General features: G+C 44.4%; 2 protein-coding genes across 6 annotated transcripts in view; both read left to right on the top strand.

Moving 5' to 3' along the window:
* Nucleotides 1-2157, top strand: part of CCDC30 (coiled-coil domain containing 30) — a 118852-nt gene extending 116695 nt beyond the window's left edge. For both annotated transcript variants that reach the window (XM_049093958.1, XM_025419693.3), the window contains 2 exons: nucleotides 1378-1442; nucleotides 1797-2157. In XM_049093958.1, coding sequence (XP_048949915.1) covers nucleotides 1378-1442; nucleotides 1797-1920 — 189 coding nt within the window. In that variant the 3' untranslated portion in view covers nucleotides 1921-2157. The remainder of the gene's footprint in view (nucleotides 1-1377; nucleotides 1443-1796) is intronic.
* Nucleotides 2158-4314: 2157 nt separating this feature from the next.
* On the top strand, nucleotides 4315-22584 carry PPIH (peptidylprolyl isomerase H). Of its 4 annotated transcripts, none has more exons than XM_025419692.3 (10): nucleotides 4315-4472; nucleotides 4702-4766; nucleotides 5018-5041; nucleotides 5319-5363; nucleotides 6259-6301; nucleotides 9901-9993; nucleotides 13686-13773; nucleotides 14258-14298; nucleotides 15068-15159; nucleotides 22389-22584. In XM_025419692.3, the coding sequence occupies exons 1-9, from the start codon at nucleotides 4407-4409 to the stop codon at nucleotides 15134-15136; spliced, it is 534 nt and encodes a 177-aa protein (XP_025275477.1). In that variant the 5' UTR covers nucleotides 4315-4406; the 3' UTR covers nucleotides 15137-15159; nucleotides 22389-22584. The 4 variants fall into 4 exon arrangements, 3 of the variants coding, with proteins under 3 accessions (XP_025275477.1, XP_048949913.1, XP_048949914.1); XR_007402214.1 differs by lacking the exon at nucleotides 4702-4766 and adding an exon at nucleotides 21538-21735 and having other exon boundaries at nucleotides 4325-4472; nucleotides 5233-5363; XM_049093956.1 differs by lacking the exon at nucleotides 4702-4766 and having other exon boundaries at nucleotides 4331-4472; nucleotides 5233-5363.
* The last annotated feature ends 2343 nt before the right edge of the window (nucleotides 22585-24927 follow it).

Here is a 24927-nt window from a genome sequence, read left to right as displayed (position 1 = left end):
GCCTATATTAAAGGTTAAACAGAGGTCCAAGTTTTGGAGAATTACTAAACCCTCATAATCATATGTAAAATTTGGTCTCTGTTGATTGGTTTCTGTGAGAAAGGGTATTTGGTCTTTAAAGTCATAGATTTAAAAAAAAAGTCATAGATTTTATGAAAAAAATACTTTTTTCATAATTTAAAGGGACAGAAAATATTTACCAGAGTACTAAGAAAACCTTACCTAAGTAAATAAAACAGAATGATTTTTATCAGCTAATATGAGGTGATTCATGTAGGAAAATAGATATAATAAGCAGGCTTACAGTGGAAGTGCTAATGTAAAAATGTAAGATTTATAATTACCAGATATTCTATAGGTATTTAGGGAATACATTTTTTTCAGTTTTATTGAGGTGTAATTGACTTATAACATTCATTTCATAAGTTAAAAAGTGTAACTTTGATTTGTATAACATAATGATTTGATATATGCATGCAATGCAAAATGATTATCACAATAAGATTAGTTAACCTCTATCACCTCACTTAGTTACAATTTTTTTCCTGGCGATGAGAACTTTTAAGATCTACTGTCTTAGCAACTCTCAAACATACAGTACAGCACTGTTAAATGTTGTCTTCAGTGTGTATATTACATCCTCAGAATTTATCTTATAATTGGAAGTCTTTGCCTTTTGACCACCTTCAACTAATTCCTCCATCCACCGCACCCTCACCTCTGGCAATCACAAATCTGATCTCTGCTTCTGTGAGTTGTTTTTTTTTAGATTGTACATATATGTGAAATCATGTAGTATTTGTCTTTCTCTGATTTATTTCACTTAGAATAATGCTCTGAAGGTACATCCGTGTCATTGCAAATGGCAGGATTTCCTTCTTTTTTTATAGTTGAATAACATTCCATGTGTGTTTATCACATTTTCTTTATTCATTTATCAATCCATGGACACTTAGGTTCCATGTCTTGGCTGTTGTAAATAATTCTGCTATGAACATGGGGCCGTGGGGTGCAGATATCTTCAGACAGTGATTTCATTTTCTCTGGATATCCAGAAGTGGAATTGTTGGATCATATGGCATTTCTGTTTTTAGTTTTATGAGGAACTGCCCTACTGTTTTCCACAGTGGCTGCACCAATGTAGATGCCCACCAATGGTGCACAAGGGTTCCTTTTTCTCCACACCTGTGCCAGGATTTATCTCTTGTGTTTTTGTTTTTGTTTTGTTTTGTTTTGTTTTTTTAATGATGGCCATTCTAATCGGTATGAGGTAAGTGAATTAAATCTTTAGCCAAACATATATATAAAGCATACATTTTAGGATCATATTGCCAATGGCTTATAATTTTAAATATGCAATCCTTTCTTTTCTTTTAGGAGACAATTAATGACGTCCCTGAACTTGAAGTATGGAGTAAAATCTTGCCCTTATCAAGCTCCAGGTTAGTAAAGTCAAGACAATCATCTGCAAGCCTGAGAGTCATGGCAGCCTAACCCCTCCTGAGTTGCTAGCTTGACAAAGCATAGCATTTGGGGGCGATTTTTCTATACTTAGTACTTGAATCTTTTTCCATTTCCTTCTCTGTTTTCCACCTCTTCACCCCCATATCTGACAGAATCTTGACTTAAGGTAGAAGGTAATCCCTGAACATAAATTTAAGGTAAATGTTACTTGACTTTCTTTGTATTTGACTCTTGTAAAAAACTGAAATCCAATTGATACCTTATCCCTGTAATCCCAGAGTGCTATCAAGAGATCCCATTTTAACAAAGTCCTCACAAATGGCCATTCTTAGTTTTTCAGGAAGAGGTTTGGTACAGTCAGTCAGAAACCTTCAAGAGCTTGAGGAACGTAAGTCAGAAGAAGCAATCGCAAACCTTGAAGTCCCCCAAGTCTCTTTAGGGTTCACAGAATTCTGAAGCTGGATACATAAAAGTGACTATTCTGAAAGAGACACAGTGCATCCAAGAACAAGACCAAAAGTCAGAACCATAAAATCACTGGTGGCTAAAACTAGACTGATCGAAGCTGCTAACTTAAAGCTTGGGTGTGAGGGTGGAACATGACATGGAGAAGAATTACCACAGATCCCCACTGGACATCAACTGAGAGTCTTTGAAATTGCTGATAAATTCATTAAACCAGTTATAAAAATATATTTCTCAAGTGTGTTTGATATCCTCAAGTAACTTTGTATTGATCAATAATAATGACTTAAGTTCAATGGTTTACTTAGTGTTCTGTTCAGCAGAGCACATATATGTCTAATTCAGCACTTTCCCCCTATTATCATGGGTATTAATTATTTTTGAAAAGTAAAAACAACATAATCATATTAAAGCAAATACTTTAAAGAGAAAAATCTCCTCTAATCCGGTATTCTTAACACAACTATTTTCATATATTCCTTTTTGGTTCTTATTCAAATGCATATATTTTTTAAGTGGTTGTTATAGGTTCATTTTCACAGTCTGATTTTTAGCTTAATATACCATAAAACAGGGGATCCCTGGGTGGCTCAGCGGTTTAGTGCCTGCCTTTGGCCCAGGGCGCCATCCTACGGTCCTGGGATCGGGTCCCAAGTCAGGCTGCAGGCATGGAGTCTGCTTCTCCCTCCTCCTGTGTCTCTGCCTCTCTCTCTCTATGTCTATCATGAATAAATAAATAAATAAATAAATAAATAAATAAATAAATAAATAAGATCTTTAAAAAAACATATATATACACCATAAAACATTTTCCTGTGTTTTAGCAGTCTTCATAATTATTCTTTCAGTAGCCACATGATATTCTATCACGTTGATGTTCTATAAATTATCTTGTTTGCATTCAAGTTGTTTCTGCTTTTTCACTATTTGAGATTATGCTGTGGTGAAAGTCTTTGCGAATATAACTCTTCTTTTCTCTCGAGTTACTCCAGAAAAGATTGGCAGTTATGGGCCAGAAGACACAAATGTTACACAGTTTTGGTATATCACTTGTAGTGTTGCTTTAAAAAAAAAAGAAAAAGAAAAACTTGTGTCAACATAATGTTTCTATAGTCAGACTTTTTTTCTTGTCTTTTCTTTTTATTAAGTAGGCTCCACACCCAGCATGGAGCCCAATGTGGGGCTTGAACACACCACCCTAAGATCAAGACCTGAGTTGAGATGCAGTCAGATGTTTAATCGACTGAGCCACTGGTGCCCCTATGGTCAACCTCTCTAAGCCTCAATTTCTTGATCCATAAATGGGAACAGTAGTCATTCCTGTCCCATAGAGTTGTGAGGACCAAAGTAAATGAAATGTGTATTTAGAACTTAGTAGCTGCTTAACAAATGCTAGGCATCATCACTGATTTTCACTAGCACTGGTTTTTCCACAACCTCATCAACATTGGATATTACCAATTAAAAAAAAATTATTTTAGAATAGTTGGTATAAACTATACTGAAGGGTGACTCCTGCTGTTCTTTCTTCCCATCCTGCTCCTCTCCCTCCTACTCTCCTCGGACTCTTTCTTCTCCCTCTTCAGTTGGAGATAGAGAAGGATACCAAGGGGAAAGGAAAAGTAACTAAAAATAAAAAAGACACCATTAAGTTGAGACATTGAGTTTTTACATGTAACCCCTGCTTCCGCAGACAACTGGCCAAAAAGGATGATCAAAGGATATAGGACACAATAGCTATGATATCAGATACAGGCTGTGACTCTAAGCCTTGCCCAAGGTCACCTTTTTTCACTCAATTCATTGAATCTATTTATTGGATCCTCACTATGGGCTACTCAATAGTAGGCACTAGAGCTAAGGATGGGAGGCCAGGAATGATCTATAAACAGGTTCATTTTAAAAGCTCTAGCTGGGGGCAGGTGGCTCAGCGGTTGAGCACCTGCCTTCGGTCCAGGGTGTGACCCTGGAGACCCGGGGTCGAGTCCCACGTGGGGCTCCCTGCATGGAGCCTGCTTCTCCCTCTGCCTGTGTCTCTGCCTCTCTCTTTCTCGTGATTAAATAAGAAAATCTTTAAAAGGGGGAAAAAAACAAAAAGCTCCAGCAGGAATGAACTGTAGGTGACAAGAGGGGCAGCTCGCGAGCAGAACCAGAACTCCGGTTCCGGCTTAACCCGAGCGCTCAGGGTCCAGCACCTAAGACCCACCGCCTCCCGCGCCGCCGCGGCGCACACTGAGCGGAGGGGGAAAGACGCGCCGTGTACGTCGGCTCGGAGGCCTTGGCCCCGCCCACTTCCGCGACGCCCAGTTTCGGCGCCGGAGGCCGGGAGCGCTCCGCAGCGGGGCGGGACTTCCGGGGGGCGGGGCCTGGCCTCGGGTGGCTCTGCCTGCGCCTGCGCCGGCGAGTAGAAGCCCCGGAAATCGGGGCTCGGGTTCGCCGGAACCGGTGCCTGCGGCTACTGCTTCCGGGTCGGAGCCATGGCGGTGGCAAATTCAAGCCCCGTCAATCCCGTGGTGTTCTTTGATGTCAGCATCGGCGGCCAGGTGAGGTTCCAGGCCCGGCCGGGAGGGTCTCCCGCACCCGGGGATAGCGGACTCGGGAAGCCAGAAGGCGAAGCTGGACCGGGACCTACCGACCTGCGGGGCGGGGGGCTCGGGAGGGAGAGGAGTCGTCTCGCGCATCCCAGCGCCCCGCCGGGGGGCGGGGGGGACCGGGCCGCCCCCCCGGATCCCTGCTCGCTGAGGCCTTCTGACCGTGTCCCGCCGCCTGCAGGAGGTCGGCCGCATGAAGATCGAGCTCTTTGCAGACGTTGTGCCGAAGACGGCCGAGAATTTTAGGTAAGGGGATGCTCATCGGAACCGGGAGCCGGACCGGGCCTGCGTGGCGGCCCGCTCCCCGCCCTTGAGATCGGAGCTCCGAATTGTCCCCGTTTTTACCCTTCCCATCTCAGTTCATCGTAATTCTGGGTGTCGAGGCCGGCGGGCCCGCGGGGGGCTCAGGCCGCGCTCCCCTCCCCGCCCCTCTGCGCCAGGAGCGCCCCCCGCTGTGGGGTCACCGAGACTGAAGCATCCCCTCTTTTCCCTTTCAGGCAGTTCTGCACTGGAGAATTCAGGTCAGTCTCTCAGACGTGGTTGACTCGTCTGCTCGCTCCTGAAGGGTGCCCCGGGGCCGCAGTGGGGTTTTGGGGAACCACGCCCGTAGGCCTTGAATGATTGCTGGTGCCGGTAGTAGAAGGTTAATACCCCAAGGGTCTGTCTTCAGTTCATTTGCCTCCTTTATCTCTCTCCTCCCCACCACCTTTAGAGAGTTTCTTGGCTCGAGTGTGTGGGAAGCTGGGAAGACCTGTCATTACTTGTCGTCATTCCAAGTCTCTTTCTTTTTGGTTATAGAAAAGATGGGGTTCCGATAGGATACAAAGGGAGCACCTTCCACAGGTAAGGCTTGGCAAACCATCCTGCAGGATTTTAGAATTACTTTCTAAAAAAGTAATTTCTTACTTTTTTTTTTTTTTAAGATTTTATTTATTTATTCATGAGAGACACAGGCAGAGGGAGAAGCAGGCTCCATGCAGAGAGCCGGACGCGGGACTTGATCCGGGGTCTCCAGGATCACACCCTGGGCCGAAGGCAGGCACGAAACCACTGAGCCACCCGGGCTGCCCTGTAATTTCTTACTTTCTTTAGAAAGTAAGATTCATTTCTTTAAAGGGAACTAAAACCATAGGATAATTCCTAGATCTTGAGAAGGAATGTTTTTTGTGAACTCAACAATAGATTTGAAGGCTTATTAAAAACCAAGGGATCCCTGGGTGGCTCAGCGGTTTAGCACCAGAACTTTGCCAACTGAATTCAGCAGAAATGCCAAGGTATTAACAGTAGGTGCAAGGTTACAATTAACAGTGTTCTCAGCATCCTCTCCCCCCATCCCCAGACCCCCAGGGATGGATTCTGATTAGCTAAAGCCAGTAAGAGCAGAACATTTTTTTTTTTTTTTTTAGAGCAGAACATTCTTTAAAAAGGAGGCAGCCCGCGTGGCTCAGCGGTTTAGCGCCGCCTTCAGCCCAGGGCGTGACCCTGGAGACCCCGGATCGAGTCCCACCTCAGGCTCCCTGCATGGAGCCTGCTTCTCCCTCTGCCTGTGTCTCTGCCCCCCCACCTCTCTCCCTCTGTCTCATGAATAAATAAATAAAGTCTTTAAAAAAAAAACAAAACACCAAAGTTTAAAAAACGTTTTATTTTTAAATCAGTGTTAATCTAAAGTATAATGAGTACGTCAATGTTTTTCTAAATGACAGAACCTTCTCTCAGGATGCTTTATTCTCTGTTTCAGGGTCATAAAAGATTTCATGATCCAGGGTGGGGATTTTGTTAATGTAAGTATTATTTCTTTGCTAATAAAGACCTGTAGGAATATTGGTTTTTATTACTGCTGTTGCTGCTATTTTTTTTGCTACGGAGTCCAGTCCTGAGGCTTGAAACAATAACCAAGTTTGATGAGGAAGAGGGGTGACAGGAATGTCCTTTAGAGTTGCTGGCTTCCACTCTTTATACCATTAGGTGACAGACATCAGCACCCTGATTGAGTCACTGACTTCCAAATCAGCCTTTTAGGGCCAGAAGCTAACTTTCCCAGCATGCCTATAGATGATCCATGAGAGATGCAAACTAGTCAGTCACATGAAACTTGGGTAGAAATCAGATGCAATTGTTTTGTTTTCTAAATGGCAGTAAGTTCTCTTTCAGTGAGCTAAATGCTTATGTCCTATTTGCACATGCCTGGAAAGCTGAGTTTTTCATCAGAAACCGATTTAGTGGGCAAAGAATCAGAGCAACAGAGGTAGATCATTCTGGAAGGATGTTTCCTCTATTTACTAGCGGGGCCCAGTAGAATGGCTCTTCGCTGCGATTAATGGACTTTCTTGTGACTAGACTGTATGTGTCTCTCATACCAAGCCTCTTCGCCCTCCTCTGACTCTGGAAGGTGCTGAATAAACCATATCTCTTCTTAAATCTACTTTTGTTCTTAACCAACCACTTGTGTGCATGTCTGTGGTCTTATTAATATCATTTGGTTAGTCATGTTGCTATTTTCTTGAGTCTTGGGAGATGTCTTTCTCCTTCTTATGTATATTTATTTAGTTAAACTTTGAGGAATTTTTAAAGACTTCCTTCCTGTCTAGGAAAGGTTACAAAGTGGCAGATTTTAGGCTGAACCAGACTTTTAGATACACGTTGTTTCATGTGTGTGATGTTGTAAAACTGGGACATTTCACCAGAAAATTCCAGAGTTTTGTTTTCTCTTTAAAGAATGGAAAACAGGTGTGCACTTGGCCTGTGTTTCTCATGTAGCAGCAATGGTTTAGAATCAAATAACTGTTCCTTTAATCAGGGTCTGTCCTTGCCATTTCACCTCAGTCACTACCACCTGCTTCCCTTACTTATGTCACTTGCCCCTGGAGGGCAAGTTTGCAACCCCTGGCTTCCACTGATGGTAGTAGGGCCTGGGCAACTGTATACTTTGTGGTACCTGGTAAGAAGGGCTAAAAATCTATTCTCTGCCCTTTCTTCCTCTTTTCTTCCTTTTCATCCTTTTTCTCTTTCTTTCTTTCTTTGTTTCTTTCTTTCTCTCTCTCTCTCTTTCTCCTTCCTTCCTTCCTTCCTTCCTTCCTTCCTTCCTTCCTTCCTTCCTTCCTTCCTTCCTTCCCATAGGCTCCTGTGTTGCTGTATTGTCTTAACAGGGACAAGACCAGCTTCTTACTGGTCATTGCCAGGCACATCCAGTCACTTGCCGATAGCTCCAGGATCAGACAATATAGTCGGTCAGCCAGAAGGCTGAGTGTCAAGAAACAGTTGTTTGGTGCCACTCTTAGGAAAGAAAAAATAGAATGAACAAGAAGCAGAAGTAGGATTTGAGACCTTCTAGAGTTGGACCAAGAATATGTATTTGTTTTAATAATTATTTTTTGGTTGCAGAAGTGCAAAAAAGAAAATCATCTCTCAAGGAGTCTTGCTTTTCAAGGAATATATTCTTGGCATTTTAGTTTATAGCTGCCAGTCTTATTGTTACATATGTATGTATATCAAATATAATTTTTAGCAGACTTAAGATCATGTATACATTTTAATTTTTTTATGCTTAATAATTGTCTACATTTTCTTTGTCATTAAGTCACGATATAATAGCTATGTAATATCCCATATGAATAGATAACAAATTTATTTGATCAATCTACAATTGTTAAAAATTTAAGTTAGCTTTTTTTTTTAATATGTATCTATTTAATTTTTAAGCCACTGCCTATTGTTTGCTCTGATAAATTTTTTTTTAAACATTTATTTATTTATGAGAGAGAGAGAGAGAGAGAGGCAGACTCCATGCCAGGAGCCCGATGTGGGACTCGATCCCGGGACTCCAGGATCACACCCTGGACCAAAGGCAGGCGCCAAACCGCTGAGCCACCCAGGGATCCCCTAAGAATTAATTTTTGTTATTTTCCCTACTCTGGCTCCTGGAGAGCAATAGATCGCATAATTGTAGAGAAGGATGTGGGCAGTGGTCTGTCCCCCAGGTTTATTGGGAAATTGGAAGTGAACTGGTTTCTCTTCTGTATATATGTAGGAGTTAAAGGTATAATAGCTCACATTTATATAGTGCTGTGTCAATTGCAGGGTCTCTTCTGATTGGATCTTCATGGCAGCAGTGTAGAGAGCAGGTGATTCCATCTTAACTTGATAGTTGAGAGAAGTGATGCTCAGTGATATGAAGTGACTTTCCCAGCTCATAAAGGATTGATCTGGAACTCACATCCAGATCTTTCCACTACACAGAGCTTGGTTTTAGTAATTTTTAACCAAATAAAGGTTCGATTTTGACAGTTTTTTTCCATCTCTGGCTTATGTTAATCCCCTTTGGTAATCTTTGCCTCAATAAGGGCCCCTTGATTCTGCCCTAGGTCAGTGCTTTCCCTTTCTGCCATGCACCCAATATTCTTTTTCCTTACTGGCTGGAAGAGATTTGTCTTTTGGCACCTTCTCAATATTACCTTTAGACCCCAGGGATTCTGCTTATGGTACTGCAAATATGACTGTGGTCTAGTTGCTTTATTACCCTGATTTAAGTCGACTCCGCTGAAAAATGAGGAAGATGTTAGTGCTTATTCCGTGTGATTATTGAAAGAGCAAAGAGATAATGCTGATAAAACTAGTTTAAGCAGAAATTGGGAATTTATGATAAGGTGTTTCATGAAACCCAAAGGAAGAAACAGGTCTAAAAACTGGAAAGCCATATGGAACCGAGGCACTCCTTTTATTTCTGTTTCTCCAGTGCTCTCTGGACCTGTATGTTGCCTTCTCTTTCTGTTCCCTAGTCCGCTTTACAGAAGATGGTCACTGCTAGCTTCCAGGTTTACATGATAAAGTCAACCTTGAAGGGAAGCATCAGTCCTCTTTCCCGATTCCCAGAGAAGGAACTTTAGTTGGTCCTGCATTGTTTGGGCATCCTCCCCTGGACCAATCAGCTCTGATCGGGAGGGTAGTAGTATCTGTATAGACTAGACTTCCAAGAACCCACCCACTTGCATAGGTTGGGGAGGTAGGGATAGTGGTCAGTTAAGTGGGTAATTTTATTTGACTCCAGGCATAAGAGTCTTCAGGAGTGGCAAGGATTATGTACATGATGGTTGTACTATTGTTCCCTACTTTGCCTCTGTCTAAACCGAACTTTTAGAAGTCTAGCTGTGACCTGTTGGACCCAATCTATGCAGTGCCCTGGCCAGTCTCTGGGCTGCAGGTGCCTTGTATGGGGGTGGCTTTGATTGTACAATGGGGTCAAAGAGGTGTGGTTCTCAAAGGGACCTTCAAGAGGAAGAGTATACCTGAAGAGTGTTGCTGTGGTGCAGCAGCATTCCTCCTTTGGGCTTCAGGGGATGCCCAACACTCAAAACTTGCTAACACTTCCTTTCTCTCTGCTCAGGGAGATGGTACTGGAGTTGCCAGTATTTACCGGGGGCCATTTGCAGATGAAAATTTTAAACTTAGACACTCAGCTCCAGGCCTGCTTTCCATGGTAAGTGAGGTCCAGTCAAGATTTTTGGTTTTTTGTTTTTTTAAGATTTTTATTTACTTATTCATGAGAGACCCACAGAGAGAGAGAGGCAGAGACACAGGCAGAGGGAGCAGCTGGCTCCATGCAGGGAGCCTGATGTGGGACTTGATCCTGGGTCTCCAGGATCAGGCCCTGGGCTGGAGGCGGCACTAAACTCCTGACCCACCCAGGCTGCCCACCCAGTCAAGGTTTTGGATTAGATTTGTATGCAGCAGGTTTCTGGGCCCCCTTTGAGCCCAGTGATGTCTCTTAGGATCAAAGCAAACTCTTCTCTTGCTTGTCCCAGGACTGACCTCTGCTTCACCTCCTTTCCCAGTTGGCTTTGGTTTTGTTCAGCTGGGCCCCCTAGCAATCTGGGAAACCAAAATTGAACTCTGATGTGTGTTTTCTTACCTTTGTCTGAGCCAGGATATGCAGCTTGGCATCCAACCCTGTTGCTCAGAACACAGCCAGTTCTCCTTTTAGGCCCAACATCCATGCACTTGGCACTCCATCCACCAGGATTCCCAAGACACCTTCCCACTCATGCCACCTCCTGGCTGGTCCTCCTCTGGGCTCACTGACCTCTCCTGCTCCCTGAGCACCCTTTCTACCCCCTCCCATCTCTCCCTCCCCTTTCTCAGCTCCGTGCCTTATCTATCCCACTCCTGCTCACTCTGCTGCATGCTCACTCCCTCGTCTTCCTCTTACTCATCCTGCCCTAATTTTTCCTTACTCATCCCACCTTGCATTCCTCTCATTCTTGAATCCCCTCCCTGCTTTCCCTCATCACCCATTTCCCTGGCAGGGTCTCTAGTCTTGCTCTCCCTGATCTAGTATTTCCAGGCACCCGCTCTGTGCTCACTTGCATAACCTTCCACTTATTTAGGCAGGCATTCATCAAGTGAAGGTTTTCCGACACCCAGTCTGTTTCAGACGGGTGTACGGTGCTCTGGTACAGACCTGATCCCTGCCCTTCTGACACTTAACATCTAATGGGGCAATACTCATGCAAAATGACAAGCCCAGTGTAGTATAATTCACACTACTGCCTGTTGAGATAAGGGCTCCCCCGGGTATGTAAAAGTACTGGGAGGGCCCCGTAGCATGAGAGTAAGTACTTCAGGGGTCAGGCTTCAGAGGAAGGTGGTGTGAAATAGCAGGGTGGCAGTCAAGGGGCTGAAGGTGAGGAAGGATGAGAACATCTCTTATGAATGGGAGAGGGAAGGGCCAGTAGAGACCCCTGGAGAGGCAGGTGGGTCTAGCTCCTTAAGGGTTTTAAATGAAAGTAAAGATGAAGTGTCTGGAGTTTCTTGCATAGTTTATGGAGAGCCATACGCTTTTTTGAACAGGGTCAATAAACTTTGTGATTTAGGATGAAGCTCCTGGCTGCGGGGTGAGTGGCAGATGGGAATATGGAGGTGAGCGCAGGGAAGCTAGTCAGGATGCTACCATGAGAATTGGGCAAGACCAGACCAGCAAACTGTGCAAGCCCCATTTTTGGAAAGCCAGGCTGGGTAATCACGGGTAAATGCTGCAGGAGGAGCTTAGGTGGGCTTGGATCTTTGCTAGGAGGGCTGGAACCCTCTATGGGCATGCCCCTATGTTAGCATCTATGGAGGAGTCAGAGAAATGGAAGGAAACCGTGTCTGCTCCCTCAAGCTGACACTGGTGAAGTTGTGCTATCACAAATCATGTGCAGAACTGTTTTTGTTTCCATCCTCCTCTAAATCGTAAGTTCCTTAAGGGCAGGGACTGGGCCTCAGTGGTCTTGAAGCCCTACTACTTGAGACAGAAAGGCGTGGAGCAGATACCGATGAATGACCAAAAGATCATCAGCATGATGGCTAACATTTATTGGCCAATTGCTCAAAAAGCACTGTATTTGCATTAATTCATTTTAATCCTCTCAGCATACCTTTGAGATAGGTATAAATGAGGATCCCGAGGCCCAGAGAGGGTATGTGACTAAACTAAGGTCACACAGTCTGTGGTGGAGCTGGGATTCCAGCTAGGTCATCATCTGGCTCCAGAGCTTATTCTCGAAAGCAGTAAGCAGACCTGCCTGAGAATGAATTAATGAGTGGCTGAGGACAGAGAGCGTCTCCTGAGCTATAAAAATGTATATGATGGTTCTCTGGTTTGTTTGCTAATAAATGTTCATACGCCAAGCAGCAAGGTAGATTGATTGACTGGTTGGTTGTTAGGTGGAAAGAAGGAAGCAGAGATTTGGGAGCCCTGAGAAGTCTGTCCCTCATTGCACAATGTGTGCCCTCTGTGACTGGCTTAGGCATTCCCTTGCTTTCGTGCAATGAGCTGTTCTAAATACACGCACAAAACCCAAAAGTAGCCTCATCTTACGTGGGGCATTTCTAAGTATAACTAAAAATCCTCAGTGAGGTAGTGAGCACGTTCCCCTAGACAGTGTTGTGAATGTATTTCATACACACTTTTATCCCTACACAGCTGAGCACAGAATTAACCAATTTAAATCCACGCAGCGTCCAATTACTGCTAGTGGCCTATGTCATTATTTCCAGTCCTGTCTCCGTCATGTTAATCTTACGAGACCTGTGCTTTTAATAGTACTCTGTTTTCCACTTTCTACTCCTTTTTTCCAAAACAAAAGAAGTATGCAATAAAATGTTCACATAGACCTTGTTGCAAGGCAGTGCTACTGAAAGGTAACTTGTCGATGTACAAAAGCCTGAATTTAGTGTATTAAAGGCAATTTGGGGATACTAGCATGTAAAGTACAAAAGTACACTTCATTAGAAAGTCAAATATCACCCTAGAAATTATCCCTCTGCATCGTACGTAATAATAGCCTCTTCTTTTATAACACATTATGAAATGTAATGATATAGAAATAATTTCAGGGGATCCCTGGGTGGCACAGCGGTTTAGCGCCTGCCTTTGGCCCAGGGCGCGATCCTGGAGACCCGAGATCGAATCCCACGTCGGGCTCCCAGTGCATGGAGCCTGCTCCTCCCTCTGCCTGTGTCTCTGCCTCTCTCTCTCTCTATCATAAATAAATAAAATTAAAAAAAAAAATTTTTTTCAAGGGAGGATACAGGTAGAGACTTTCAGATTCTCAATTTAAAAAATTCTTGCTCCTGTAAAATTCAATAAGGATTTTGGGTGTAGCTGTAAAAAGCAAACATCATTGATTAAATGTAGTCTTTTTCTAGCATGGCACCAGCTTAGCAATTTCTTGCATTTTCTTAAAGGCATTTATTACCGTTGTCACGGTGCAGTACAAAGCTATTCAGACAAAAGAGCTTATGGCATAGGCAACAGGCTTTTTCTCAGTGGTATCTAATTTGTAACTATAATCCAGGTATAACCAATATTGGATTAAATACAGCAAATCAGGTCCCATGAACAGTTGTTCCCACTTTAAAAATTCACACTAAATAAATAAATAAATACATACATACAAATTCACACTGCAGGAGAACTGTGCCTTGATTCAAGGATCTAGCTCCTTGAGGGCAGTGATTATGTATCCTGTTTATGTCCTTGGATCCTAGCTCTGGAGACCTGGCTTATAGTAGATATTCAGTAAGGTTTGCTGAAAGAAAGGAATCAAGGCTACAGGCTCTTTTGGGAATCTTATCCTTCGGCTAGCGTGGCCGGGAAAACTCACTGGAGATGTACTTGGTTTCTGTCAGGCAAACAGTGGTCCCAGTACAAATGGCTGCCAGTTCTTCATCACCTGTTCTAAATGTGATTGGCTGGATGGGAAGCACGTAGTGTTTGGTGAGTGCTATTCCTGTCCCAGAGTCCAGGCCCCATTCACACGGAGTGGGACTTCCAAAGGAGCCAGTCCCCAGGCTCTAAGCCCAAGAGGGCTCAGCTGATATAACTGGTCTGGGAAGGTGGAGGTGGTGGGAGGTGGGGAGGACATGTGCTTGGAGCACTAAAGGGAAGGGCGGAGGGGCTGTGTGATAGAGTGTGTGACCACTTGGCTGATCTGTGTGTCTGGGAGGGAAACCCAGATGGTATCACTGAAGAAACGCCATGCGGAGGCAGCATGGTATGGTAGGGCTCTGCAGTCGCTCAGACCTAGCGCTCTGTAACCTCTTACCTGTGACCTTGGGCAAATCATTTCACTTCCATCAGGTCCCAATTTTCTGATGGTAGGAGGAGGGTCAAATGAGATGATGGCTAACAGTGGGCATCAGAAGCTGGAAAGTGCTACGCAAATGAGAATAATAAAGTCTAGCTCTTATTCTTCCTACAGGAAAGATCATTGATGGACTTCTAGTGATGCGAAAGATTGAGGTGAGTCATGTTCTGATTTCCTGTATCTCGTCCGTTCTGGTCTAGGAGCCGAGTGTGTGAGGCCCGGGCCTGACCACCTCCAGTTACGTGGGCTCCCTCAGGAAGAGGGAGGAGTACGTGGCCCCTGCCTCCCTGTGTTTTCAGCTTGCAGCTTTGCATCTCTAGTGCACACCGAAGTTTGGCCTCTGACAGCCCTTTCACCTCCTTGATAAGATCCTACAGTGGATCCAAGATCCTTCATGACCTCGTTCCTGCCACCTCTGCACAGCCCCTTCTGCCTCTACTGCCTCCATATTACAGCCTCCTCAGGCTACTAGCTCTTCTCTAAATGTGCCATACACATTCCTGCCTCTGGCTCCTTCCTGCCCCTGAGCGTTTGCTCATGCTGTTTCCTCTACTGGAATGCCCTTCTCCTTTCTTTTCCTCCTCTTTGGATCCACTGCCTCCTTCTAGGCCCAGCTCAGATATCTCCTGTGGTGTGAATCCTTCCTGACCTGCTGAAGCAGTGGTTGCTTCCTCTGCCCTGTTGTATAAACTCTGTCTTATAACTTATTGCCTTGTTACATATCATAGGTTTGATTTTTTTTTTTTAAACTGTAGTACATTTTCTCTTTGATCTGGATTATCTTTACCCTTCTGCTAGGATGGGGATTGTTATCCTTTCAGTCCCTGAGTCCTCAATCCAGAGCACAGGGGCTGACAGACATCAGTAAATGTTTGGTGAGCTTGTGTCTGAGTACATGAATCTCCACTGTGCTTTCTCTCCTAGAATGTTCCCACAGGCCCCAACAATAAGCCCAAGCTACCTGTGGTAATCTCACAGTGTGGGGAGATGTAGTCCAGAGCAAGACTGATCATCAGGTACGTGTGTCTTTCTCCTCCTGGTTAGGAGTCCCCAGTGAAGACAGCATGATCTAGTGGAAGGAACTTCACACTTGAAACATGAGAGCATGAGATTGAGCCCGTCTCCTGTCTCTGTGACCTTGGGGAAATCACCTTCCTTTCTGAGCCTGTTTTCCTCATCTGTCAAATGGGGACAATAGCTATCTCGGGCTCATTGTAAGGATCAAAAGAGGAAGGGTTATTGGGGTGTTTTTACTTTTCTACCACTTGGTGGTTTACAAAGTATCAACCTGAGAACCAGTAGGCAGTCTCCGACAGCACTGCCCGACTGTAGTTCCTTCCATTCAGGGCTCCTGCTGGAAGGACCTGCCTCCTCCCCCCCCCCCCCCCGCCTCCCCCCTCCTCCCCCCCCCCCCCCCCCCGCCTTCCCCCTCCCTCCCCCCCAGCAACTCCCTGCTGGAAGCAGCCTGGGCCGCCTGGAGCACAGCTGTCACGCTTCTCCTCAGAACTGATGCTCATTTCCAGGCCCTGACTTTGTATCTGCCAGCCTCATAAGTGAACGCAACATACTTCTCAGCCCATGTGGGCTCACTTCCTACCCATATTTGCCACTGCCTGCTCCTTGCCGGATGACAACTGAAAAATGCCTGTCTTTCAGGAGCTTATGGGGGGGAGTAAGACACATTCTCCGAGGTGATCACTGGTAATATGAGTGACATTGCTAAGTGTTATCAGAGTTCAAGGGAGACATTGATCACTTCAGCTAGGTGTGGGGTAGTGGTGTTTTGCCTTGCTTTGCTTCTTTCCTTCCTTCCTTCCTTCCTTCCTTCCTTCCTTCCTTCCTTCCTTCCTTCCTTCCTTCCTTCCGTTTTCAAACCTGCAGAAAAGTTGGAAGAATGATACACTGAACACCCATCTATCTGCCTTTCACCCAGATATTCCAGTGGTTAAGATTCTCACTTATCATTTTTGCTTTAACTTGTTTTCTTTCTTTACCTTCTTGCCTCTCCTCTCTCCTGCTCCCCTTCTTTCCCTACTTCCTCCCGTCCTTTCTACCTTCATTCCTTCCATTGTTTTCCTTCCTTTCTTTCCCATTTGAAAGGTGAAGACTTTTTTTTTTTTTTAAGATTTTATTTACTTATTCATGAGAGACACACAGAAAGAGGCAGAGACACAGGCAGAGGGAGAAGCAGGCTCCATGCAGGGAGCCCGATGTGGGACTCGATCCCAGATCCCGGGATCACGCCCTGAGCCAAAGACAGATGGCTCAACTGCTGAGCCACCCAGGCATCCCGAAAGGTGAAGACTTCTTGATACTTTACCCCTAAATACTTCAGCAAACAACTCCTAAAAATAGCATCCTACATGACCACAGTAATATTTTTTTTCACAGTAATATTATTTAACATACATGCTCCAACTTCCCCAATGTCCACATAGTAACTTTAATAGCTCTAAAAAAAAAAAAAAAGAGATTCAATGAAGATTCATATATTTCATTTGGTTGTTTATTTTTAGTTATAAAAGTAATGTTGGGCAGCCCGGGTGGCTCAGTGGTTTAGTGCCACCTTCAGTCCAGGGCGTGATCCTGGGGACCCAGGATCGAGTCCCGCGTCGGGCTCACTGCATGGAGCCTGCTTCTCCCTCTGCCTCTCTCTCTCTCTCTCTGTCTCTCATGAATAAATAAATTAAATATAAATGAATGAATGAATGAATGAATGAATAAATAAATAAATGTAACATAATACAATCTTGAGAAAACAGTTCAAGTCCTTGTCATCTCTCCTCCCCCACCCCATCCAATCCCACTTCTGTCCCAGGAGGTAGCTGCTTTATCAGTTTGATGTATGTCCTTCAGGGCCTTTTTTGTTCCTATCTTATTTTGGGAGGTTTTGTTTTTCCCAAATTTCGTCACACTATTTTGTTCATCACTTGTTTTCCATTTGGCAGATGTCTTGAAGACTTTTCCTCTCCCATCACATAAAACTACTTTGTACTAAAACAAAACTGACAATATTCTATGTTTGTAGCATATAACATATTTTACCCTTCTCTTATGATTTGAATAGTTATAAATTTTGAACCTTAGTTCTCTATTTTATATGTTATAACTATTTTGTCCAGAATGTATTTTAAGCAAAAACTAGCAATGTGTTGGTTTTCTGAACATTGGTGATAACTTTTGTTAAGCAGAAGTTCTAAGTTTTGATGAGGTCAAAACTATCCGTCTTTTCTCTTACGGCTTTTGTGGTTTTGTTTTGTTTAGGAAGGTCCTTAATATCTCAGATCATAATGTCTTTTGTATTATTTCTAATATTTCTATGGTTTTATTTACATACTTAAAAAATTACCTAGAATTTATGTTTCTTTTCTCTGCTTTTGTTCCTCAGTGGAGATCTAGTCAAATGCCAGACCATTTTAATAACTGTACATACCTCTCTCTGTGATTTTGTATTATAGCATCTGGCACTTACAGGCATTCATTAAAAATTTATTACATGAGTTAATAGGGAGAATGTCAGGCATTTTAGGCAGGGAACTGGTGTGTGCAAATGCTGAGGCAGGCATGCACAAGTGTTTCCTAGAAGCTGCACATGGTCCTCTCTCTTGTCCAGCCAAAAGATCCCTTCTCAGGCACAGTTGACACCCTGAGGTTTCTTTTCTGCCAGTACCAGGGGTCCCTAGGGCTCAGCATGCTCTACTTCAGTAGTGTCTGGCTTTTCCCTCCTTCTCCCACTTAGTTCTTTGCTGAACCTAAATTGAGCTACTAGGTCCTTTTCCTTCTAAGGATTGACCACTGATCACTACCGGAGGACAAAGATAAAAAGAATATGGAGTTTAGAAATTTTTGCTTGGGGCTTCTTTTCTTTATTTTTCTGAGTCTCTTATAGAAAGTTCATGGAAATCCTTGTTGGGGGCTTGATTTCTGAGGGTGGTGATCACAACCCTCCCCTCCTCATCTCTTATTAGCAAAGGGTATGTAAACCTTTGCCCCCATGGAAGCCTCTCTTCTTGGCCTGCAACCCAAGCAGAATAAATTCCACAGGGTCCATTTGACGTTCCAGAGGCTTCTTAGACCAGAACTGTCCAATAGAAATTCCTTTCTGTGATGGTGGAAATGTTCTATATCTGTGCTGTCCATCATGCAGCTCCAGCCACATGTGACAGTTGAGCACTTGAAATATGTGGCTGATGTGACTGAAGGACTGAATTTTTTATTTAATTTTAATTAAATAGAAGTCTGATACCTCCAATTCAGTCTCCTACCCCTGACTTGCTCAGAATTGAACTTTTCATAGCTAATACTTAGAGGCAACATCATAATGGCAGTTATCGTTTATTGCATACTTTTTGTGCTAAATACTGAGCTAAGAACTTGAATTATCTCATTTAACTTTACCAAAAATCTTTATTATAAGCTTTAAGGTGTTAGGGATTTAGGTGGCAGTACTGACCCCACTTTGGGTTTCTCAGTACTGTGATTTGGAAGAAAGGAAAAGTGGAGATTAATTCCCTGGAGAACAGTTGTCATCCCATCATTTTTCTTCCCAGCTATAAAGTTACAAGCATCTCTAATTCCTATGGGAATGTTTTAGATTCCTCCAGTTGTGTGGGGCAGGATAATGGTTGACAGCTAATATAGATGCTGTTTTCAAACCCTACTGGGCAGTATTTTTCAAACCTTAATGTACTTATGAATCACCAGGAGATCTTGTTAAAATGCTGGTTCTGGTTCAGTGGGTCTGGATAGGGCCAGAGATTTTGCATTTCTAAGCAGCACTCAGGAGATGCTAATGCTGGCTTTGAGTGGCAGGGCTATAGTAGAATAACAGAACCTGCTTTTTAATTAAGAAGCCTCCATATTCCAATGAGAAAGACCCAGAAGGAGATCCTTTCTTGGTGGCACTGGTCCGGCAGGAATCTACTGCATTGAAATCAAGATATCACCAAATCATGCATATGGGGCCTTGTGCCTAGGCACTGGAAATAAAAGAAGATGGGAAGGAAATAGAAGATGGTGCCGGTGGCTTGATGAGCTGTATCTCCCTAGGAAGCACTCCTGGAACTTCTGTGTTTTGCCTTAGGGCCTGACTTTGGTTTTAGTGAGCATGAAGTTTTCTGTACAACTCTAGATATAGAAACCATGGTTTTATCTCTGTGGGTGCTGTGAAAGCTTTTTACGATGAATTTGATTAGGTATACCTAAGTGACCCTTGGCCCTCATGATTCTCCTGCTGTAGTCTAGGCCAGTTTCTTTGCTACTTAGGACTACTTGGGGACTGGTCTGGAGCCTCTGGTTTGAGAGTCTCTTGGAAAGGGGAGTGGCTGAGGGCTCTGGCAGTCCAGCTAGTCTGGATTGCTGTTCTTCCAATTATCCCCAGACCTGGTACCTGTAGCAAGCAGTAGATAGCTTTCTTCCATCCCCAAGTTCCCTAAAGAATCGAATCACTTGCGGTCATCTGTTAACGCTACTAATTCCCAGATCCCTTTTCTGGAGAGTTTGAGTGAGTGAGTGTGAGGTAGGATCCAGGACGCTATGTTTGTAACAAGCATTTCAGGTGCATCTTATCAGAGGAATATGGGTAACGCTGCTTTAGGTGGTGCTGTGATGAGTACCTTTTAACAGTGTGGCATCATTCAAATTCAAATGGTGATCAGATTAAAAATTAATTAACCTGTGGGTGGTGGCTAGAACAGTGGCGAAGGTGCTATTGGAATGGTGGAGCTTTAGGAAACACTGTCCCCCATTCTGGGATTACCCATAGATGTGATATGTTCCTGTAGAGGAAGATGATGAGGCATGTTGGTGGCACATGGACTGGTCCTTCATTCTTTCCACAGTACGCACTGATGGATTAAGATGGGCCCCATGCTGCATATGAGACTGCAAATTTGAAAAGCCCAGTTCCTGTCCCTAAGGAACTCACAGTCTCTTGGGGAAACTGACAATTATAGTGCAAAGAGCACTGGACTAGAGGCTTCAGAACAAAGTAAGGAAAGCTGGAATGCCTATGTCTGCCTGAACCAGTCTGGGGAGACCACAGGAGAGATGCTGCTCTGGCTGGCTGAGTAGGTGAAAGAAGAGAACTTCTCAGGTGGCTAAAACGGAAGGGCATTCCAAGCAGAGGGAACAGCATGAGCAAAAGCACAAAAGCAGGAAACAGCAGGAATTGTAAGGGAAACTGCACCTAATTCATATGGCCAAAGCAGGGAGGTGTTTAAAGCAAGAGGTAAGGGGTAAGGCTGGAGAAGGCCAGGGCCAGTTGTGAGATCAGGGCAGGCTGAGATACTCATGTTATCCTGAGAGGGCTTCAGGCAGTATGCACATTTGTTCCCTCCTGGGGTGAGAGTCCATTGTACTCTGGGCATTGTCAGAAAGGAGCCTTGCCTGGCCCTCCAAAAAGAACCAGGCCAACAGGAGCCACTGGAAGATTCTGAGCAGGACATTGTGATTGAATTTGCTTGTTCCAATGATGATTCTGGCAGCAACGTGCAGGAGAAGCTGAGGTCGGTGAGGTGTCCACTGCAGAAGTCCGGGCCAGAGAAAAGGTTCCCCATGAAAATACAGGTCTAGGAAGCACCAGAGATTTGACAGCAAATATTTGCATGCCTGCTGGGTGTGTGACACTGTTGTCGCCTGCCCTGAAAGACAGAAACCTTGCCAGCCAAAAGGAGAGGGAGGGAGAATGGCTTCATTCCAGTCCAATCCAGTACAAAGGCACAGCTCCGGGTAGTGATCACAGGGATCAGGTCTCACACTGAGCTATACCAATCAGTGAAATACCACGTAGCCTGAAAAAGAAACGTAGATGGGGGGGGGGGGGGGGGGGGGCAGATTTCTAGGGAATTTTTTTTTTTATGAAAGAGTATCATTTACTCTTCCTTTTTATTTATTTATTTATTTATTTTTTATTTTTTTATTTTTTTATTTTTTTAAGATTTTATTTATTCATGAGAGACACAGAGAGAGACAGACACAGGCAGAGGGAGAAGCAGGCTCCATGCAGGGAGCCCGATGCGGGACTGGATCCCGGGTCTCCAGGATCACTCCCTGGGCTGAAGGTGGTAAGCTAAAGCGCTGAGCCACCCGGGCTGCCCATTTCTAGGGAATGTTAAGGGACAAAGTCAAGATTTAGTACATTTGAGTGTTTCAGGAATTACTATAGTGAAATTAAGCCAACTGTTAATAATAGTTACTTGTGTAGAGACGGCAAAGAGTCTTTTTCCCCCCATTTCTATCGTCCTGTGTATGCTTGAACTTTCTTTATTGAGCGTGTATCTTATAATAGAAATAAAATTGTGTATATACGGAGTTTTAACTGATCCTAGTTCCTCGCAGCTGCTCCCAGGAGCATGTGGCTAACCAGCCTGGTCCCTCCCATCTCTCCGGTCTAGGCACAGCAGCGGTGCCTTCCTGGGTGCTGGCACAGTACTTGGTCCATCTCCGTACGGCATCTAACGTGGCACATTACCCCTGTTGGCCTGGTCTTCTCTAGACAGAACTCCTTGAGGCAGGGACCACGCTGACTCACACAGCACCTGGTCTACAATAGAGCTTAGGTCCTGGAGCACCATGGGACGGACAAAGTGCATGTACGCAGTTTTATACATTCTGCTTTGGGGCCTAGGGGTAAACTTCTGAGCCTGCCGCCTGACACCAGGACTCCCTGTCCCCTGAAGGGAAAGGGGTGTGGCCACATGTAGGGGGAGGGAGACAGGGTAGTTTCTGAATGTACTCACTCTGTTCTTAAAGCTAACTACCAAGGCCATAAACAGAGGGTGTGGACTTTACTTTCTCTATGACACTGGGACCAAAACCTGCAAGGACGAAGGATTGCTCTTTGTTCTAGAGCTCCACAGAGAGCCATCGAGGTCTGGCAAAAAGCACAGACTTTGGAGCCAAGGAGACCAAGAAGCCCCATCACCGTCAAACCATTAAACCCTGAGAGACCCTAGTTTCCTCTTCTGCTTGATTACAGATAACATATCCTGCACAGTTTGTGAAGGGCAAATAAATGAGGCTATATGCATGGCCATAAATATTAGTTTCTTTCTTTTTGGTTCTTGTGTAATACACTCTCAACTTTATCATGAGGAACCAAAGGTCTGACCGTGGGCAAGAGTCAGGCCAGTTCTGCTCTTTGGGGAAAAGCAGGTTAGGAGTGTAGACAAGAGCTGGGAGTGTTGTGTCTCATGGAATGTCCCCTTCAGTTGCATCCGATCTGCTTCTTTTCCATCCCTAACAGACCTCCACCTCTGCCACCGGAGGCCTTCCCTTGCTCTGGGTGGCGCTTTGAGGGAGATCATCTGGATTGGCCCCTGTGTTTGCTTCCCTGCCTGCTGCTGACCTTTCTGATCAAGAGACCTTGGAAGTGTCACAGATTCAGAACCCAAGACTGTTTACATTTTCGATTGTAAATAAAGTTTTGTTTTGTTTTGTTATATGTGTTGTTTTTAACCTATTATAATGATAGCCTAGCCTGTCTCCTCACACCTTACCTTCACCTAGAAGGACTAGCTCTCGCCAGAGGCTAGCATGGACCGGAGCCAAACTGTCCCTGTGGTTAGGTGATGCCTCAGACTTGCAAGCAACTGTAGCACTCCCTTCTTTGGTTCCAGCTGGTTGGGCAAAGAAGGCAAAGCTCCAGGGCTATAAGTACAATTTATTCCAAGGATGTTCCCAGGTTCAGTTTGGTTGGTTCTGGAGCCTGTGGGAAAAAGGTCACTAACTTGGGATATTTTTGGATCCGAGACCATTTGGTAGAATGTGTCTCAGTCATGATGAAATGGGAATAATTTACTCAAATCTTAGTTTTAATCTGAGGTCTTTTTTAAAGATTTTATTTATTTGAGAGAGCACAAGCTAGGGAGAGGACTCTGGGATCATGACCTGAGCTGAAGGCAGATGCTTACTGGCTTGAGCCACCCAGGTGCCCCTGGGGTCATTTTTTAAACAGTAGAGGTCTTGAGAAGTTCTCTTCCCCTTTCAGAATCTCAGTCTTCTCATCTGTAAAATGGGGATAATAACACCTACCTACCTCATAGCATTGTTGAAAGAGTCAAATAAGAACATGGATATGAAGGTAACTGCCTTGGAAAATGCTTATCCTGAAAGGACATGGCCCAACATGGAAAGACCTCACTGAGCATAATGTTCAAGGGGTAAAAAAAGAAGTTCCATGGTGGGACACCAGGGTGGCTCAGTGGTTGAGCGTCTGCCTTTGGCTCAGAGCGTGATCCTGGAATCCTGGATCGAGTCCCACATCGGGCTCCCTGCGTGGAGCCTGCTTCTCCCTCTGCCTGTGTCTCTGCCCCCACCCCTTCTCTCTGTGTCTCTCATGAATAAATAAATCTTTAAAAAATAAAAATAAAAAAGCTCTATGGTGTTCCTTTCATGAAGCCATTTCTTGCCATCTCTCTTGGCTCATGGGCAGGGATGACTCAACTCCTGGCAGTGGCAGAGGTAGCGCAGAGCTGAATTCTGTGACAGAAGAGAACCTGTTTAAAAGTGCCATTTCAGTGTATTGGGGTACAGGGAGCTGGTGAGCTATACAAAGGCCCTACAGTATAGATATTTGCAACTCTCTATAGCTAAGTAGACAGGGTTCGGGCGACAAAGTGAAGAAAGGACGACCTAATGGTGGAGAGTTCTTTAACCAGACAAGGTGGAATTAGAGAAAGAGGAAGAAGGATGAGCAGCTGAGATCCTGAGTTGATGTTCTTGTGATGGGTCATTCAGTTGAATCCAGTTACTTTTGGCATCTGCATTCTAGGCCAGTCTCTGTCCTGGGCACAGGAGCTGCAAGATGAGTAGGATGTGGCCCATGCTTGTGGCAGGAGTTAGGCACATTTCAATTCAGTGTGGTATTAGAATGTGAACCAGGAAATATTGGTGTGTTGTGTTGTTTTGTTTTGTTGCTATGTCCCCAGCACCTAGAAAGGTATCTAGTATCTAGTACGTGCTCAAGGAATACCTGTTGTGTGGATGGTATGTACAATGGTATGCTGTAGGGGTGGGGGGTAGAGGAGTAGCATGAAAGGAAGAGGTAACATTTGAGTTAATTATGGACAGATTGAGGGCTTTCTAGGGAGAGGAACTATGTTCTTGGGCCACACTCTGTTAGAGATGGAAGACCGGGTGAACATTATTTCGCAATGGAGATTCTTGGAATGAATCTCTTTGCCTTTCCTATCACTTAAGGGTGGCACTGAAGTTGTCCAAACTGGTCACCATGCTGGGCAGTGTACTAGCAAGGGGCTAGCAAACCTTGGAGCAGAAAGCTCCCACCTTGGAGCAGGGGTTGAATTTTGACATGAACTATTTATCCTCTAGGGCATCAGTATCATCTCTGCGGCTATGGAGGTGGCTACAAGGAAACTAGTTTCTTAAGTAACTCATCTTTATACTCATTGAGCATGAAGAGAGGGCTTAGTGTGGATAAGTAATGATACTTTTAAGTAACATTTTATTTTTTTTTTTTTTTTTTTTTTTTTTTTTTTTAACTTTTTTATTTATTTATGATAGGCACACAGTGAGAGAGAGAGAGGCAGAGACACAGGCAGAGGGAGAAGCAGGCTCCACACACCGGGAGCCCGACGTGGGATTCGATCCTGGATATCCAGGACCGCGCCCTGGGCCAAAGGCAGGCGCCAAACCGCTGCGCCACCCAGGGATCCCTAAGTAACATTTTAAAGACAAATCTTACAGAATTGATATTGCTGTTTGAGAAGCCATCCCTTCAAAGCAGTTACAGAGGGAATATTGCTCATTTATTCACAGAGGTG

The sequence above is a fragment of the Canis lupus genome, chromosome 15 (assembly GCF_003254725.2).
Source record: "Canis lupus dingo isolate Sandy chromosome 15, ASM325472v2, whole genome shotgun sequence".
NCBI classification, from domain to species: domain Eukaryota; kingdom Metazoa; phylum Chordata; class Mammalia; order Carnivora; family Canidae; genus Canis; species Canis lupus.
The sequence above is the reverse complement of the archived record's forward strand: the minus strand, read 5'-3'. Positions and strand labels throughout refer to the sequence as shown.